General features: G+C 54.4%; 5 protein-coding genes across 5 annotated transcripts; 4 read left to right on the top strand and 1 right to left on the bottom strand.

The window, feature by feature from the left end:
* Positions 1-2: 2 nt before the first annotated feature.
* GLOTRDRAFT_137590 (DNA/RNA polymerase) lies at positions 3-2701 on the top strand (the record flags this gene model as incomplete). Its single annotated transcript, XM_007866149.1, has 16 exons — positions 3-94; positions 153-222; positions 285-372; positions 426-454; positions 524-643; positions 694-769; positions 824-971; positions 1028-1118; positions 1203-1214; positions 1268-1282; positions 1335-1469; positions 1527-1678; positions 1730-1869; positions 1932-1990; positions 2041-2151; positions 2210-2701. 16 exons carry the CDS (start codon positions 3-5, stop codon positions 2699-2701), a joined length of 1830 nt encoding a protein of 609 aa, XP_007864340.1.
* Positions 2653-3622, bottom strand: GLOTRDRAFT_137589 (RraA-like protein; the record flags this gene model as incomplete). The annotated part of the gene is made up of 2 exons (XM_007866148.1): positions 2653-3293; positions 3355-3622. 2 exons carry the CDS (start codon positions 3620-3622, stop codon positions 2884-2886), a joined length of 678 nt encoding a protein of 225 aa, XP_007864339.1. The 3' UTR covers positions 2653-2883.
* Positions 3623-4322: 700 nt separating this feature from the next.
* Positions 4323-5375, top strand: GLOTRDRAFT_38655 (uncharacterized protein; the record flags this gene model as incomplete). Its single annotated transcript, XM_007865770.1, has 6 exons — positions 4323-4454; positions 4507-4661; positions 4733-4841; positions 4903-4932; positions 4991-5065; positions 5115-5375. The coding sequence occupies 6 exons, from the start codon at positions 4323-4325 to the stop codon at positions 5373-5375; spliced, it is 762 nt and encodes a 253-aa protein (XP_007863961.1).
* Positions 5376-5556: 181 nt separating this feature from the next.
* On the top strand, positions 5557-8377 carry GLOTRDRAFT_137587 (uncharacterized protein). Its single transcript, XM_007866147.1, has 6 exons — positions 5557-6074; positions 6141-6291; positions 6339-7260; positions 7319-7819; positions 7879-8080; positions 8133-8377. The coding sequence occupies exons 1-5, from the start codon at positions 5699-5701 to the stop codon at positions 8029-8031; spliced, it is 2103 nt and encodes a 700-aa protein (XP_007864338.1). The 5' UTR covers positions 5557-5698; the 3' UTR covers positions 8032-8080; positions 8133-8377.
* Positions 8378-8555: 178 nt separating this feature from the next.
* On the top strand, positions 8556-17096 carry GLOTRDRAFT_104787 (P-loop containing nucleoside triphosphate hydrolase protein; the record flags this gene model as incomplete). The annotated part of the gene is made up of 28 exons (XM_007866146.1): positions 8556-9110; positions 9234-9257; positions 9316-9429; positions 9493-9542; positions 9621-9791; positions 9850-10389; positions 10455-11312; positions 11366-11384; positions 11437-12540; positions 12590-12641; positions 12692-12720; positions 12778-12919; positions 12964-13111; positions 13170-13317; positions 13377-13414; positions 13476-13680; positions 13737-13781; positions 13836-13922; positions 13970-13988; positions 14040-14246; positions 14298-14356; positions 14410-14579; positions 14665-15072; positions 15131-15170; positions 15221-15290; positions 15347-16777; positions 16830-16885; positions 16935-17096. 28 exons carry the CDS (start codon positions 8556-8558, stop codon positions 17094-17096), a joined length of 6951 nt encoding a protein of 2316 aa, XP_007864337.1.
* Positions 17097-17324: the final 228 nt, after the last annotated feature.

Raw genomic sequence — 17324 nt, 5'->3', positions numbered from 1 at the left:
CTATGCCTACCGAGTCCGAGTCTGTTCCAATTCCTTCTCAGGACGCTGCAAGTCTCATAAAGCGTCTCGCTGGTCCCTCCGTAACTAAAGCCGGGTGAGTGATAAGCGACGGACCATCAATGAAAGACTTACCAACAATGCTCTCCCGACAGACTTGCGAAAGACCAAACTGAGATCAACCGTGTCATCGCAGAAGCATCCAAAGGATCCAAGTTCTACGAGGTATTTATATGCGGCGTGTACGTTGTGGGCGCGACGATGAAGCGGAGGCTATTCCTGTTTAGAACGAGAAGAGGAAAGATAAAGATTTGACAGAAAGGATTGCTGGGATTCTCAAGCAGCGCGACGAGCTTCGGAAGAACGCTGACATACGTGTGCCACATCTATCTCCTCTATATTCATCATCGTAACTCACGTTCGGTTAGCCAAGATTGAGAAGACAGTTGATCATATTGTGCGTCCGGATATCCAAGTTCGCCAGTCAAGCCGAGACTCCGTACGCCTAACTCGCGCCTCCCCTTAGCTGCTGGACTTGGAAGCGAACCGTGATCTCAGCCAAATCATCGTCCACGTTGACATGGACGCATTCTATGCCAACGTCGAAATGCTTGACAATCCCTCCCTGGCGGGAAAGCCCTTCGGTGTGAGTAGCTTGGTCCATTCTCCGTCAGTTGCCGCTAAGTCTGAGCGAAGGTAGGATCTCTGCATGGCGTCTTGACCACAGCATCATACGAAGCCCGTAAATTTGGAGTGCGCTCGGGCATGCCAGGTTCGATAGTCTTTGAATATTCCAGCCGCACAGACCCGCCTTACAGTCCACTAGGGTTCATAGCCAAGAAACTCTGTCCGGACCTCATATTCGTAGACATGCATTTCAAGAGGTACTCCGAGATGTCCGACCAGATCATGACCATATTCAAGCAGTACGACCCTAATATGTATCCTGCGGGATGCGACGAGGGGTACATGAAGTAAGAGAGTCCCCTTCTCGATCGGAAGGAATGTCTACCGACCTTTCCTTCGTCAGCATCACGAAATACTGCGAGGAGCACTCCCTGAGCGCGGACGACTGTGTTCAGCAGATGCGTGAGCGCGTCCATCGAGAGACGAAACTCACAGTAAGCGCCGGTATAGCTCCGAACAAGGCAGGCTTCATTCATCTTCTCAACAACCCATGTTCTGACGTGCCAATTCCGATCCAGATGCTCGCCAAGGTCGGTTCCCGCCTTCTCGCTGTGTCGCCGCATATTCACATCTACGCTTTCAGATATGCTCCGATAAGGTCAGCCAGGCTCACGGCTACCCAGGTCTTCCGAGAACTGACGTTGAACCAGAACAAGCCGAACGGGCAATTCCACCTCCCCTTTGACCGGGACGCCATCCTCTCCTTCATGCACGACCTCTCCATCCGGAAAATCCCCGGAATAGGGCGGGTCAACGAGAGGTTGCTCGAATCTATAGGTATCAAGGCGCGTCTGACAGCAGCGAACTTTCTCCGTTGACCAATTGCTGAACAGCTGGAATAGACATGTGGAGATATCTACACCCACCGCGCGACGGTGTATTTGATGGACAAGTACTTCGGGCTGCAGTTCCTCCTCCGGACGCACCTCGGGATAGCCTCGAACAACGTGACACCGGTCCAGAGAGAGGAGAGGAAGAGTATCGGTGCTGAACGGTGAGCCTAGGATGAGCTAAGGTGGAGGGCTGATGTTGATATTACGTCCAGGACGTTCAGCCCGCTGGGCGATAAGGAGCAGATACTGAAGAAACTTGAGGAAGTCGCGACGGAGCTGGAGAGTGATATGGAGAAGAGCGGGTGGGCTGGGCGGACGTTGACGTTGAAGTATAAGCTGGATACGTACCAAGGTAAAGATCCGTCGCTCACCCTCATCCTTCTATAAACATGCTGAGATCGATTGTCATACCAGTCTTCACGCGGGCGAAGTCCTTCGATCGGTGGATCAGCAAGAAGGAAGACTTGTTCTCGGTACGTGCTGAATAGTATGCCGTGACGGGTAAGGTCTGACGAGCGTGTAGTCGGGGAAGGAGCTGCTCATGCACGAGTGGCCGGTGAAGCTGCGCCTGATTGGGCTCCGGATGACGAAGCTCAAAGATCTGAAGGCTTCGGAGGATCGAGGGATCAAACGTGTATGTTCTTCCTACAAACTATAGCCAGTCCAGTAACCCACAGTATTCGTTGCGCTAGTTCTTTACCTCGGCAGGGCCTCCGTCGCCCAACAAGCGACACAAACCAGAGCCAGCGGAGGTTGACGAAGCTGTCGACGGGGAGCAAGACGAATACGAGACTATGCCCGGGTTTGACGAACACGAGTTTGAGGAAGCGGGCTTGGAGATCGAGATTCCACAGGATCCTGGTGCACGAGCAGAATCCCCGTCGAAGCCATCCCGGCCACCCCTCTCCGCGTCTTCGAGCTCAGGTTCCAAGCCTGTCTCCTCGTCCTCCAAGGTGCCTGCGAGGAAGCCGCCCAGTAAGGCTCGTCAGAAGCCGACGAGTGCTGTGCAGGAACAGGGGGTGAGGGACTGCACCTGCCCGATATGCGGCAAGGAGATGGAGACGGACAACGCGGGGCTGAATGCGCATATCGACTTTTGTTTGAGTCGGGGCGCGATACTGGAGGCGCAGGTGGAGTCGTTGAAGCCTCAGAGTCAGAAGGACAAGAAGGGAAAGAAACGATAGACGGGAAGGCTTCTGGGCAGCGGTAGATTTCTTTCGTATGGGCGATCTCAGGTATTTATTTTATGCACGCAGACATGTAGCTCACTATGTATCAGTAGAGTTTTGGGTATTTATTCAAGACGATAGACATTTTGTTATACCGGTTGCGTATTCCACGTTGCACCGTTTGTGATCGTAAGCCCCTACTTTCCCCGGTGCTCCTTGAACGAAGCTTGCACACCCTTGCCAGCCTTGATATCAGCCAAGCACTTGGCGTCCACCTCCCTGCCGCGTGCCGCCAGCTCGAGCACCTTCTGCACGTCCCCCTGAGGAACACACACGACGCCGTCCTCGTCTGCGACCATTATATCGCCCGGGTTGACGGTGAGCGCGGGGAAGGCGGACTCTGAGTGGATCGTCACGGGGACATTGACCTGGGAGGGGCGGGTGAAGGGGGACTGGCCGAGCGTCGAGTGCGCTCGGGCGAAGACGGGGAAGTTGGAGGAACGATGTTCGGAGAGGTCCCTGCAGCGACCCGAGATGACGACGCCGAGCGCGCCGCGGCTCTGCGCGCCGGCAGTCATGAGCCCGCCCCAGACGGCGTTCTTCGTTTCTGCGGGGAGCAGCGTCGATACACGAACGAACGAAGAGTCAAGTGCGAGACGCGGACGAACGGGGAGGGGCGCTGATCACGATGACGGACCCGCTCGGGGCGGTGTCGACGAAGTGCGCGGGCGGCTTGGGCGCGCGCCTGTCCGACGCGAGGACCATCTGCACGGTGTACGCGGGCCCGCAGAGGCGGAAGTCGCGCGGGGCGGGGGCGGGCGAGAAGAGGTGGATGTCGGGGACGTGCCCGCCGTGCGGCGCGCCGAGCTTGATGAGGGCGTCGGAGAGCTCGCACGTCGAGTACGCGGACAGGGCGGGCGCGCTGGTAGAAGACATGCTGGCGCGGAGGGGCTGCAGGCGGGAGCGTACCAGTACTGCTCGCTGCATCCGAGTCCGAGTCGGATGCCCGCTCGGGGCCGGGAGCCGGTAGCCCGCAACGACCCCGGCCCGGGACGCGACGGATTTCGCACGCTCAACCGCCACACGCCCTGACGCCAAGCTGCGGCTAGGGTTCCGTAAATTTGGGATGGCTCCTTATTAGCACTGCTAATTTGCAGGTCGCTGGCCTGAGGCCAGATTTGCAGGTGTAATTAACTGTTAATTAGCAACGGGGTCCGGGGCGGAGCCCCGGTGCGGTCAGCCTTAATTAACGCTAATTAGCATGCTAATTTGGCCTAATTTGCGTGTAAATTACAGAGAAACTACCAAGTATCCCAAGGGACCATCAGCCCGGTGGTTTGTAGGGTCGGATACTGGTAGCTATGTAATATGACCACACAGGATGTGATTAATACAGTAGGTGGACCCATAAGACAGGGCTATGTGTGCATGTAGGCTACATACTGGATGGATGGAATTAACCAAAATTAGCGTGCTTGAAACCAGGACTATCACTTTAGCATGTAATTAACGCTAATTTACAACTGCTAATTAGCAAGTGTAATTTTCACGACCCAAATTTACGGAACCCTAGCTGCGGCCAAACGTCAAGTATCGCTCCTGCGGTGCCCGACACTTTGCCTGTTCAGCTGCGCTGATGGACTCGGGCTCAAGACTCGCAAATGTCTTCAAGAGCCCTCGAAAACTCCTGCGCAGGGTCACAAAGGCCGTCATGCGCTCCTACCACTACAAGCTGCCCAAGTACGACATGCCCATCCGCTTTCGTCCTGTGAGTGTCATGTTTTGCTTGGATGGCGTTCGCTTTCTTACCCATTCTTCAGTGGTTCCTTGTCTTTACATCCCTCATCATGCTGCTCCTCGCATTGCTCGGGTTCACCAACTTCTCACACGCCCTGCCGCTGAATGACAAGCTGCTCCATTTCCTCTGCCTCATGATCGCTACGGGCGTGTTCTACTTCATCTTTGACGTAGAAGAGTAAGTCAGTACCCGCAGGCTCTGTGCGCTGTCCCCCCATTGACCCGTGGTCATCCCTCCGGTGCTTGAAGGGAGGCAAGGAGGATATGGTTCTGGCGGCATGCAGGCCTTATATTCACCGGGATTATATGCTTCTTCTTTGGAGACATTGTGAGCGAAATCGTGCAGTCGATGCTACCGGTGTGCATCTCTCCTTGATTGTCCGGCTCATGACCACTCACGCGAAACGTCATGCCTGCAGTACAAAGAATTTCAAATGGGAGATATCCTAGTAAGTAACCTAAGGAGCCCGGCGACTCCACGGACTGACCAGCGCTGCCCGTTGCAAGGCAAACCTCTGCGGCTCCAGCATAGGCCTCTACATCGCCTACTACCTCGAAAAGTACTACCGTCACAGACGAGAGGTACGTCACCCCACCTCTTCCCCCCCTACCCTCCCCTCACGTCAGCCAGATCGCACGCCTATACCGCCCCCTCGACACCGACGAGGAGGCTCTCATCTCAGACTCGGAAGAAGACCGCGCAGAGCCGCTTCTGCCGACGCACAACCCGGCCGCGGGCAAGTCGGCGACGGGCAAGATCCGCCTGGAGGACGTGTGGGACGAGCGGGAAGACGTGTTTGATGTAGGGGAGGATAGCGATGATGAGCAGGGGGGATCGAGAGCGCCCGGGCAGGTGCCCGCGCCCAAGATTGTGGTGGACAATCCGTGGTAGGGATGGTGTGTACTGGGATGGACTCGGGACATTTGTAACGTATAGTAGTCTTGTAGAACTTGGTCTTGCATATCTTGCATCCTCGTCAAGTGGTTCCGCCTATTCACCTGCCTCACCTCCAATTAGGCACGTGACCTTACTTACCTTCGCGCGTTCCGACAGCGTAAGGCCAGGGCCTTGCACCGGACTTGTGCAAAGCGCAAAGCTAGGGCATCTGTAGCCCGTCTGTACTGGGACTGCTTACTGCTTATGCGCACGTATACCTCTTGACTTTGACTATCCTTTCCCGCTCGTCTGCTCCTGTTCCCCGGCGTGTTCGACCGATGTCATCATGTTTTGCCTCTGCCCTCACCGCTGGCCCTAGCCGCACTCAAAAACTGAGCCCCCGTTCAGTCCTCGCATTCTCGCGAAAACGTCTGTCGGTGCCCGCAGGCGTGCTGCCCCATCCGCGCGGTGGTGGTGCAGCACGCCGGGCATCCACGCGTTCCGTACCGAGAGCTGCTGCTTCGAGTCCGAGTTCTGATGTACACAAAACCCTCACTGCGCTGCACAAGACGAGGAACTTTGCGGAGGACGTCCTGCGGAGCCGGTATCGCGCGGATTTGTGGGATGTGTGGAAGGGGCTGCTCGAGCAGGCCCATGAGGATTTGTCGGCGCTGCGCTCGGAGGCACCGGAGGGGAGGAAGGCGAGGGTGCTCGGTGAGTGGTCATGTCATTGGTCAGTGATCTGATTAATGCTAATGGGTTTGTCTGGTGCCAACTTAGTATATGGATGCGATGAATTCTCCGGCTCGGCGGACATCCTAACGGCGCTGCTCGAAGACCCAATCTCATCCGGCGGGGCGCAAAACGATACTGTACGCCGACGCTGGCAAGCACGAGGGGATCAAGGGCGGCCTGAAAGTGTCGAGATTGAGTGAGCCCGGCTACCGTTGTCTTGCACGCGCCATCTGAGCAGTACAGGGCTGGCCTGTCCAATTCGATTACAGAGGACAAGTCAACACGGAATATATCCCTATTATCATCCTGGCTACAACAATTCTCCACCCCATTACGAGTTACCGAGCTTGCTCCCCTCGTCCCGCCCAAGCCGTTCCCCGCCCCGAGTCTATACTCCGCCGATGTCCCTGTTATTGTGTGCGACCCGCTCACGACGGATCTCGAGAGCCTCGTGAGCCTCGAGCTTCCCGTCCCGCTAAGTCCCAACGCGATCGTTATATTCATCACACCCTCGCATGATGCGAAACTCCACGCTCACATCACATCGTATATATCGCAAACTCAGCATGAACGGCTTCATCCCAGTGCGTTTTCGACTGTTCCCGAGGCGGAAGGGGAATCTGTCGGTAGTGTCCAGACGAGGGTGTTATTTATCGACCCCGCACGCGCGTTGAATGCCGTCAGGACGCTGCAAGGAAACTCTTCCTCCCCGCGGAATGTCCAGAAATACCAGGACGACTTCGTCGGCTCCAACATCTCTGCATTCACGGACGCTCTGAAACAAATCACCGCGCCCTCATCACCATCCGACACCCCCCTTACGCGCTTACGAACCCAGACCGCGCATACTATCGCCCAGGGCGCGCTGCAAGCCTGCCGGACCGTCCTCTGGCTCGAAGAAGACGAGATCGCGGCGCTCGAGGCGGAGCTCGGCGATCTGCGCGAGCAGGTCGCGGTCGTGAAGGACGCGCTCCCGCGCGAAGTGCTTAGTGTGACGGACGAGTCGGGCGACGAGGTCGTGCGCGCGCTCAGAGACGCGGAGACGGCGCTTCGGGAAGTTATGGGCAAGCTTACCTGGTGGAGGGCGGCGTGGAGGGTGGATGAGATTGGCCAGATCGTGGCTGCCGCGTTGGAGAGGAATTGGTGCAAGCGGCTGGAAGATCGGGTAGGTGTCTCCCGTTTACATGCATGTTTACCGCGGTTTTGCTGATGCGGTTGGGAAGCTCATATATCATGCGGGCCGCTTGACGGCCCTCCAAGAGTCCATGAAGACTGCGACGGACGCGATTCTGGCTGTGCACGAGCACCCGTCCCCGTTCGACTCCCCCGTCCTGCGTAACACTCTCGCCCAAATATCGTCGTCGCCGTCGTACCACATCGACGCGCACGTACTCACCGCGCCCCTCACGAATCGCTTGGCGCAGATCATGGCGTACCCGACCCCGCGCTTGCACCTCAGCGCACAGCGCATGGTCGTAGGTCTGTCCGGCAGCGTCGTGGGCGGCGCGGGGCTTGGCGCCGCTGGCTGGGTGGGGTATGTGAGTCTTGGCCCCTTGGGCTGGATGCTGGGGACGAGCACGCTGGAGCCGGCGACCGCCGCGGGGCTGGGGTTGCTGGTCGCCGTTGTCGGCGTGCGGTGGGCGGTGGGGAGGTGGGAAAAGGCGAAACGTGTATGGTGGAAGGATTGGGCACGCGTGGGGGAGGGGCTGGATAGGGATTTGAGGGTACGTTCTTCTGTGCCCTTGTGTCGCCTTCTGTCACCTAATCTTGGACGGTGATGTAGGCACAGCTTGATCGGACTATTCGGGTCCAGGTCGTCGCGGTTCCAGAAAGGGCCTGTGACGAGTTGGAAGCTATGATTGGGAAGCGGAAGGCTGATCTTACTCGGAATCTAGAAGGACTGCAGGACTTGCGGGAAGAATTGCAGAGCATGTAGGGCATTGGCTCTCCTGGGCCTGCACCGAAATAGGAAACCGTATTTGCCTGTGAGTCGTTTGCATGAGCTCACTGAACTCCTTTCCTTGCTTATGATTTCAGAGATAGAGGTGGTTACCAGCAGCACGGGAATCTCATTACATTAACCCGCATCCGCCAGCTGAGCCTAGTCTACGGGGTCCCAATAGACGCACCTTATCTCAGCACTTACCCGCCCTCATTAGTGACGATTTGCCGCTGCTGTGTATTCAGAGTTACTTCTGGAGGTAACATAAGGCTGAGGAGGCTATTCGATCTCGTTCACAGAGCCTTGGAGCATTTCTTATCCTGTTCTATCTATGAAATGCACGCCTTTGTGATTGTTCTCTCAGCTTCTATTCAAGGTCCTCGTGGTAGCAAGGTGCTTGTTGCCTGGATCTAGTGTGAAAGCTGAGAAGATGATCTTCTATTGAGCGCCCGTCAACCTTCGTTATATATTATGCTCTCATTTCCAAGTAACTCAAGCGTTCTCTTACACAGCACGTCATGTCTCAACGACCTTGCGATTTCTATAACTCTCCTCGGGGCTGCAGGAATGGGGCGAATTGCCGCTTCGCTCATGTGCGCACCGAGGATCGCTCAGCGTCGCCGTCTGGCCGCATCATGGGGCAGCGGGGTGGACGCACGGGATCTCCGGGAGGGAGAAGTACGGCCGACAGTGGCTCTCAGGACAACACCGCGCCGCCCGGCGTATGTCGCGAATTCTGGAGCTCTGCCAGGTGCAGGCACGGATTCAGATGCCGTTACGCACATAGACAAGCGCCGGGGGTGAATGCCCAGGCTACGAGTCCGAACAACGGCACTTCTGCGGTTGAGGCGATCGCGCCTTTCTTGAACGAGGCAGGTCTGGCAAGACTCGCCGGCCCTGGTACCGATGCCTATGCAACTGCAAATGTCGCTTCGGGTCGAGGTCTCGGGCCCACCGAGGCGCAGAATCACCTCAGGACTTACTTGCGTGACAACTTTCGATTCCACTCTTCTATAAACGTCTACGGATTCGCTAAAATATTGGAGAGCGCCTCTGCTACGAACAATACTTGGGTATGTCTATTACCCATGTGCTATAACGGCGTCTAGACGGCTCATTATGTATGACAGACCCAAGAGGATGGACAGGTAATGTCTTCGCCGAAAATGCATGCTCTCTCTAACGATGCACCGTAGCTTCTGCTCTCTGCTCTAGCCACCGTAAGTGTCGGTGTTTTTACGACCTATCGTGGAAGACTAACGAAATCGGGCAACATAGGGTAATGGACTCCTTCGGCTCATAGATGTCATTCAATGGCCGCGGGTGTCCATACGAGCTGGCCATAGTAGAGAGGAGCTTTCATTCCAGAGGGGTTATATTCCAGTGCTCCGGGTACGTAGTCACGTTGATCCATTCTCCATTAGTTCGGGTCTCAATGTGATTGTTGGTCACCAGTACATGTCCTCAGAATTCGTCGTTCGAAGCACCTTGAGTCATCTCGTGAAGTACGCCAACATTGTCATCTCTAGTCTTGTTCATTGACCTGAGAACATGACTTTTCTTCTTCGGCCGTGATCTATCAGTGCATTATATTCTGGTCTGATTGGAGAAAACTTTGATCACTTCTCGAATGTGGTCCAGCAATGCATGGACGATGCTATGTCTAGGAAATCATTCAAGGATATTACTCAACCGACATCAAGCCAACTGAGTGGTAATCAGATCATAGCGTGTTTGTGCGGAGTGCTCTTTGAGTATGTGTTTTTTGTTCGCTTTATAATGGTATATTCTGAATTTCCCCGTCGAATTTAGGTTTCTGACGCGATTCAAGAACGCCGTGCCGACGTACAAGGGTCTCCGTCCGCTCGTCCTGAAACTGCGAGACTGGGCCGATGCCTGGATGCAGGGTGTGTCAGCGGCCCCTCCGTCATTTGACGACGCGGCTTCCCAGTGGACGCCGGTCATGCGCGAGACTATCCTAGACCATCTCAGAACCAAAGTTAACCCCCTTATCGCTATCGTTGATCGCGAGCAAGCGAAGATGGACAGGCGGACAAGACAGCAGGGAGCTAGCTTCGCATCTTCTGCCGGAGTGGACTTTGACGAAGCTATCGTGGCTGCCTTGTTGAATGCCTATGAAGGTCCAGGGGAGGAACGTGCGGGTGGGCCCCGTCATGATAACGACTTTGTCGATACGGACCGTATCCGCACTGTTCCAACTCATGACGAGCTTGCATGCCGTATCCCCCCGTTCCTTCCTGCCAACATTTATGGAGCACCTCACCCGTTTCCCGCCGAGAGTATGCAGAGACTGCTGGACATTCAGTTTCGCTTGTTGAGGGAAGAGCTTACGTGAGTCACAGTGATTAATTCGTGTGCAACTCCTATAACAGCAACTTGCCTTTGATGGTCTGCAGGGCGCCCTTGCGGTCGTCTGCACAACTCGTCATGGATGACCTTCACGCTCCCCCCGGTACCAAGACCAGGCTTGCAGAGATCGTAGGTAAGAAGGGAGGAAAATATCGGTCATTCGCCGACAAACTAGACTCGATAATGTTCAACATCTACACGGAAGTAAAATTCTCGTCGCTCGAGCCCGACCGTCGTGGTGTCTCTGTTTGCTTGTCGCTCGATGCCCCACCTGGTCTGGCGCGTTCCCCGCAGGCCAAAGCAAGAGCCCATTTCTGGGAAGGGGCGGGTGGAAAACGCTTGATGCAGGGTGGACTGATCGGCCTCATCTGGAAAGCCAGGCATGACGTTACCGTACACCTCGGTGTGGTAGCGAGCTCCACGAGAGACCTCGCAGAGTCGGCCAAGCAGAGTAACACTCGAGTAGCCATCCGTGTCGTCTTCTTTGATTCTGACGTCGAGCTCCGTATCCTGCAAGTGCTGAAGAATCCCGAGGCTGAAAGAGGAGGGACTATGCTGCTGGTCGAAGCACCGGTCATGTTCGAGTCCATCCGGCCGTTCTTAGAGGCTCTGCGCACAGAACCAGAAACGGTGCCTTTTGCCAAGTACCTGAGTCATCATCCCCGCGGGTATCTGGAGAAAGTCCAAATTGACCCGCCGCAGTATGCCCGACTTCCTGGTTTCACGTACAAACTGGATTGTCTTTTCGACAGCCAGGCAGGTGTTCGGGACTTGGTAATGGACGTTACAAATATACAATCTATGGAAGCCGCGAGGGAACATTTAAAGAAGGGAAGTCGATTGGATGCCAGCCAAGCCGACGCCGTCGTGGACGCTCTTACCCGTGAAGTAGCGCTCATTCAAGGGTAAGATTCAAGTTTCCGCTCTCTTCGCTTTCCTCAATGACCTGCGTTGTCAGCCCTCCCGGCACAGGGAAGGTAAATGTCGACGAGTATGATCTCGTACAGGTACTTAAGTTGATATTTACAGAGTTATACCGGCGTCGAACTTCTCCGCGCATTGCTCGCAAACCAAGTGCGACCGATTCTGATGATAGCGTTCACTAACCATGCCTTAGATCATCTCCTTCGGTCCGTCCTGGAGACGAACGTCACTAAGCGTGTTGTACGGTTGGGTTCGAGATCCAACGATGAGAAAATCTCCAAGCTCAATATCGAAGACCTGGAGGCGCTGGCTGGGCAATCTCGTCTAGATCGCGAATTTGCTCGACTTCATCGGGCTTTGAAGCAGGTTCAGGACGAGCTTAAACACCTAATGGAAGGATTCCTCCAAGTTGCCCTTGATTCAAATGACATCGTCGACTTCTTACAGATTCAGTACCCGGCTCACTACGAAGCCCTCGTTTCTCCTCCATCCTGGGTTTCCCTACTCCATGGGTTGCAGGCTAATGCAAATGATGGCTATCAGACCGTCTACCGCCGAGGACAATCGGCGACGCCGGTGGACGATAGTCTCTATGCTTTCTGGCGCGATGCTCGCGATCTGCGTTTCTTAGAATCGGCTGGTGAATCCCAGGGGCAGCGGGCGTCCGACTCTTCAAAGGCGCCTCCTAGAGACCGCCACCATATTGGAGGTTCGAAACATACAAACACGTTTAGTGTCTTGGCCGATGTGGGACCCTCAGAGGCAGTAGATGAATCGTTGTCTGCAGAAGATGAAACGGAGAGACTTCTCGAGGAACAATGGATGGATGTGGTATATGACTCTGACAGCGATACTTCGGATACACGGAATTTGGAGAAACAGGTAAACGAACGAGAGATACCTGGGAACACTGTCGCGTCGACTCCACCACGAACACTGCAAGCGTCGGACTTGCGCGACCTACCCGAATTTTTCGCCCACTTCGGCTTGCTAAATGTCCCTTCTCCACCGACTGGCAATGTCGGCCTAGACCAACTATTAGACGAAGACAGCATGTGGTCTCTATCGAAGAAAGAGCGAGAAAGGCTTCATAGGTTTTGGGAAGATCGGATTCGCATGGACCGTTACGCCAATCAAGTCGCCGACTTTGATAGGCTCCGCAAGAGACATCGGGAGGCCTTGGATCAGTACAACGAAGGCAAGGAGGAGGTATGTCCCCTTTGCGTGGCGCTTCACATTGCTTTGATGTCAGAAATAGAGTCGGAGGACCTTGTTGCAAAATGTGGATATCATTGGATGCACGACGACAGGTAAGGATAATATTGATCACCGTGTTGGTCTAAAGTATAACATCCCACAGGCGCTGCGAAATTAACCACCCTTTTGAAGGTACGTCGCTCAAATCCACGATAGTGGTCCCGTGTAACAGGCGTCCTGGGTCGTAAGGGCATCGCTCCTCGCGTCCTGATCGTGGAAGAGGCTGGGCAAGTGCTTGAAGCACACGTCCTCGGCAGTCTGGTCCCTTCCATACAACATCTCATCATGATAGGGGACCCACTGCAGCTGCGCCCGACCCTGAATAACTTTGGTGAGCAATTCATGCACGAACTCCCTATCCGGTCGCTGACTTAGTCGAAGGCTTGTCGATGGACAATAGACAGGGAGCACAATTATACAGGTTTGATATGTCTTTGATGGAACGGTTATCCTCAGCTGGTCTTCCCATGTCCCGCATCGACGTTCAACGCAGAATGAGACCAACCATTTCAAATCTCATAAGGCGTGTACACCGACTTGCTCTCGTCCTGTTTCATGTGGACTTACTGCTATTGGAATAGGCACACTCTGTACCCAACCCTCGTGGACCACGAACTTGTCCAAGGCTACACCCATGTCCGTGGCTTTGCTAAGGACGTGTTCTTCCTTTCCCATAATCACGTCGAAAACGGTGGCGAGGACAGCGGCAGCAAATACAATATCTTTGAGGCGCGTTCACCTTTTATGACTATAAATGGGAAGCTGTCTGAGTAATCTATGTTCTCTAGGTGAACATGATCAAAGATTTGGTTCTTTACCTTTTACGGTACATATTACATCGTCTGAACTTCCCCTAACTCGTTTACTGATGGCACGACGTTCTGTAGACAAGGCTGCTACTCCAACGAAGGAGATATCGTTGTTCTGTGTGCATACCTCGGACAATTGGCTCGAATGCGGGACGCGCTGTCAGATGAAATCGCTGTCGTGATCGACGAACGCGACCAGCAACTGTTGGCGGAGCAAGAAGAGGATGGCGAAGGGACAGAGGATCGGAGTACCGCTGTAGAGCACCTGAAGATATCGAAAAGAGTTAGAGCGCTATCCATATATCCTCTGCCTCCTCCCTTCTGATCATTGGAAAACAGGTGCGACTCCGTACAATAGACAATTTCCAGGGCGAGGAAGCCAAAGTGAGCTTTGTGTGGGATAATCAGTTCACGAGAGTTACCAACTTCCTCCCTTAGATTGTTATCTTGTCCTTGGTTCGAAATTCAGGAGGGGCGGAGGACGACGAGCAACCCATTACCCGCACTAACATAGGATTCTTGAAGGTGAGTGCAATCATATTCCCCAGTTCAGTGACTCACATTATTTCTAGTCGGAAAATCGTACTAATGGTCAGTAGCTGCACTCTTCAAGGCTCGGTAAATACTAAGAACTTCTCACAGTCGCGCTGTCGCGAGCTAAGGAGGGTCTGTTCATTCTGGGAAATGCACAGAACCTCTCTGCACGGAGCAAAATGTGGCGCTCGGTGTTATCTGAACTAGACGACAATGGCGCAGTTGGCGCAGGTTTCCCAATAGCTTGTCAACGCCATCCAGACAGAGTGGAATATGTATCAAAACCTGGCCAGTTGCCCCGAGTGGCCCCTGATGGTATGTTTTTCCGTCTTGGGGTGCTAGGTTGTGTACCTGAGTTCGTGCCAGGCGGCTGTCTGCGGTCTTGCGATGCGAGATTGGCCTGCGGGCATGTATGCCCTTACAAGGTGAGCTACCCATATATTCTAGACTCCTCGACGATTAACGTTGGCGTGCGTAGTGTCACTCTGACGATCCACGACACGTTACTGTAATATGCTCTCAGCCTTGTCGGCGTCTTTGCCCTCGTGGTCATCCATGCACGAAGCAATGCGCAACCCCCTGTGGCGCATGTCTATACCCCATACGAGATGTCAAGTTGCCCTGTGGACATGTGCAAGCGTCTGTCCCGTGGTAAGTCTATAGTGACGTACATGAAAGTACAAGTGCTCATGGAATGAGTCAGTTACCAGCTAGAAACGCTGTCTACTGTCAGATGCAATGTTCCTGTGAAGAAACAGCTCCCCACATGCGAGCATCAGGCGGAAATGCCGTGCTCCCAAGACCCCGCCACCCACCTGTGCAAGTCAGCTTGCGGTGGTACTATGGCTTGCTGCGGTCGCCCTTGCGGAGCCACCTGTTCTCAGTGTCAGGGACTCAATACTATTGGGAGAGCCCTCGGTGACGAGGAAGATGCCCCGCCAACGGTAGTACCGAGGATCAAGCATACCGAGCACCCTTGCACGAGGACATTGCCTTGCGAACATCGATGCCAGCAAGCATGTTCCGAAAACCACGAATGCACCACGGAGTGCAAGGAACCTTGCCGACAGGTTTGCGTTCATGCTCGATGCAAGAATTATTGCTCGACGCCTTGTTCCCCTTGTCAAGAGGCGTGTACTTGGTGAGGGATTCCGTGCAGTTGGACTGTTCGTTGCTGACTCCGGGACCTGTCACTTCAGGACCTGCGCCCACTATGCTTGCCCCGTACCGTGTGGTTCCGTACGTCAATGCAACGTCTTATCTCCGTCTAGCCCCTGATCCTCTCCTAGGTCTGCGCCCGTCTTCCTTGTGATACACGCTGCGACAAGATGCTCTCCTGTGGTCATCAATGTCCATCCGGTACGCTCCATTATCTGCGTTTTTATTAAGACACTCACATACCACCGACCCTTAAGTCTGCGGTGAAGATTGCAACATACAAGTATGCCCCACGTGCGCGTCTGAAGACGAGAAGTCGAGGATCGTTGACTTCATTATGCACGAGACCCTCGGCAACGTTAATCCAGACCTCAACACACTCGACCAGATGCTCGTCACTCTTCCAACGTGTCGTCATGTATTCACGGTCGAAACATTGGACGGCATATGCGACATAAAGGCGTACTACACGCATGACGAACAGAGCGGCAGATGGCTTGGGCTAAAGGCGCCGGCACCTGGTTTCTTGAAGCCTCCCGTCTGCCCAACCTGTCGTGCAGCGATAACAGCTCCCCGCTATGGCCGTATTTTCAAGAGAGCTGATCTTGACATTCTGGAGAAGAACGTAGCCAACAGGATGGCCCGATCACTTGCAACAGTCTCCGGGATCTTGGACCAGGTTTCCAAGATCGAGATGCAGAATCGACTGAAGGAGGCGGCTACGGGCATTCAGGTCGCTTCGGTCGCGGAACCCAGGAGTCAGCGACAGAGACGTCAGAAGCAAATACAGGGTTTGATAGCAGAGCAAAGAGAAACGCCAGTACCTCCATCCTCGCTCAACCCGCAAGCAGCGGAATGGCATAATATATCGGCCGTAGAGGCTGGTGTATGGAGGAAAGTAGTCCGCCCGCTGATTCAAGCCTACGAGCAAGCCGTGACCATATCGAAAACACGTTCGGCGCATATCCACGCATGGGAGTCAGCGTTCTCATGTCTTGCGCAGCGAGAGCTGGACGCGGCTTTGATGGACCCTGCCCACGCACCGCGCAACCCGAACGAGCACAGTATGCGAATGGCGCGGCTGCTCGTTGGGCAACCGAAACCCCAGGCGGACAAGAGATTCTGTGTCGAGGCGTTCTGGTTTACCATCAACATCAGGTTTACCCTGGCCGAGCTAGCGCAGACTTGGATGGATGCCGTGAAGGAGCAACCCAACTATGCTCGGCAGCGCTGGCAGCAGTGGGCGACATACAAGCAGTTCCTGTTGCAGACTTGTTTGAGCGATGCTCGGATCGCTCTAGATATCGCTACGAGGTCGGAGGCTCGTCGCCAGATGACTACGACGAGCCTGCTGATTATGCGCGCGGAGTTGGACAGGTTCCAATTCAACGTGAAAATGAGCCGAGAGAGCGGCAAATTCGCAGAGCAACGAGAGAAGCTAGCTGAAAGTGCAAAAACTAAGCATGCAGTCGCACTCGCTCACAAGGAATCTGTTATCAGGGCGCATATGCAGAAGATGGGAGGGGCAGAGGCGGATTGGCTACGCCAAAACTTCATTGACGTGGCAGACACGATATGTGAGCAATGGGAAGCGCTAGAGACTAACATCCTGGCAGACACATTCTATCAGGATGTTACTGTCGAGGAGAAAATGTCAGTTCTGGCGGGATTCAAACATGAGTTTTACGGTGCGGACCATGAGTGCGCTAGCGCGGAAATGTCATTAATCTTACTGCACAGGATACCGAGGCCATTTCTATACCTGTCCTCAAGGCCATATCTACGCTATTGCAGACGTACGTTTGTTCGTTCCTATGCGAGTGCGATTGCTCAGCCAGTTAATAGTGCGGAGGTGCGGTGATGACGGCATCCTGTCCAGAATGCGGGGCGCAAATAGGGGGCACTGGTCACCAACTGCTGTCAAGCAATCGGCGAGCGATGGACATGGAGGAGCTAGCTACGCAGCAGGGCTATGCGCGCAATCCGCACCCATGGGGTAATATATGAGCCATGGTTCCAGGTTACCCTAGACACCAGACACACACGATGGAACGGTTCAATTTCCATATGATCTTGAATGGCAGTACTTCCACCTACGTCCACTTGCTCAGTCTGGCTACTTAAGCCAAATAACTATATATGCTTATACTATAGCCATGCATATTTGATTCCATATATACATACTGTACGATTTCACATGCCAGTCCGACACGGCGACGGACTTTACCGATCATC

This window comes from Gloeophyllum trabeum, assembly GCF_000344685.1.
Source record: "Gloeophyllum trabeum ATCC 11539 unplaced genomic scaffold GLOTRscaffold_00004, whole genome shotgun sequence".
Classification (NCBI taxonomy): domain Eukaryota; kingdom Fungi; phylum Basidiomycota; class Agaricomycetes; order Gloeophyllales; family Gloeophyllaceae; genus Gloeophyllum; species Gloeophyllum trabeum.
Note: the sequence above shows the minus strand (reverse complement) of the source record. Positions and strands in the feature narration are given on the sequence as shown.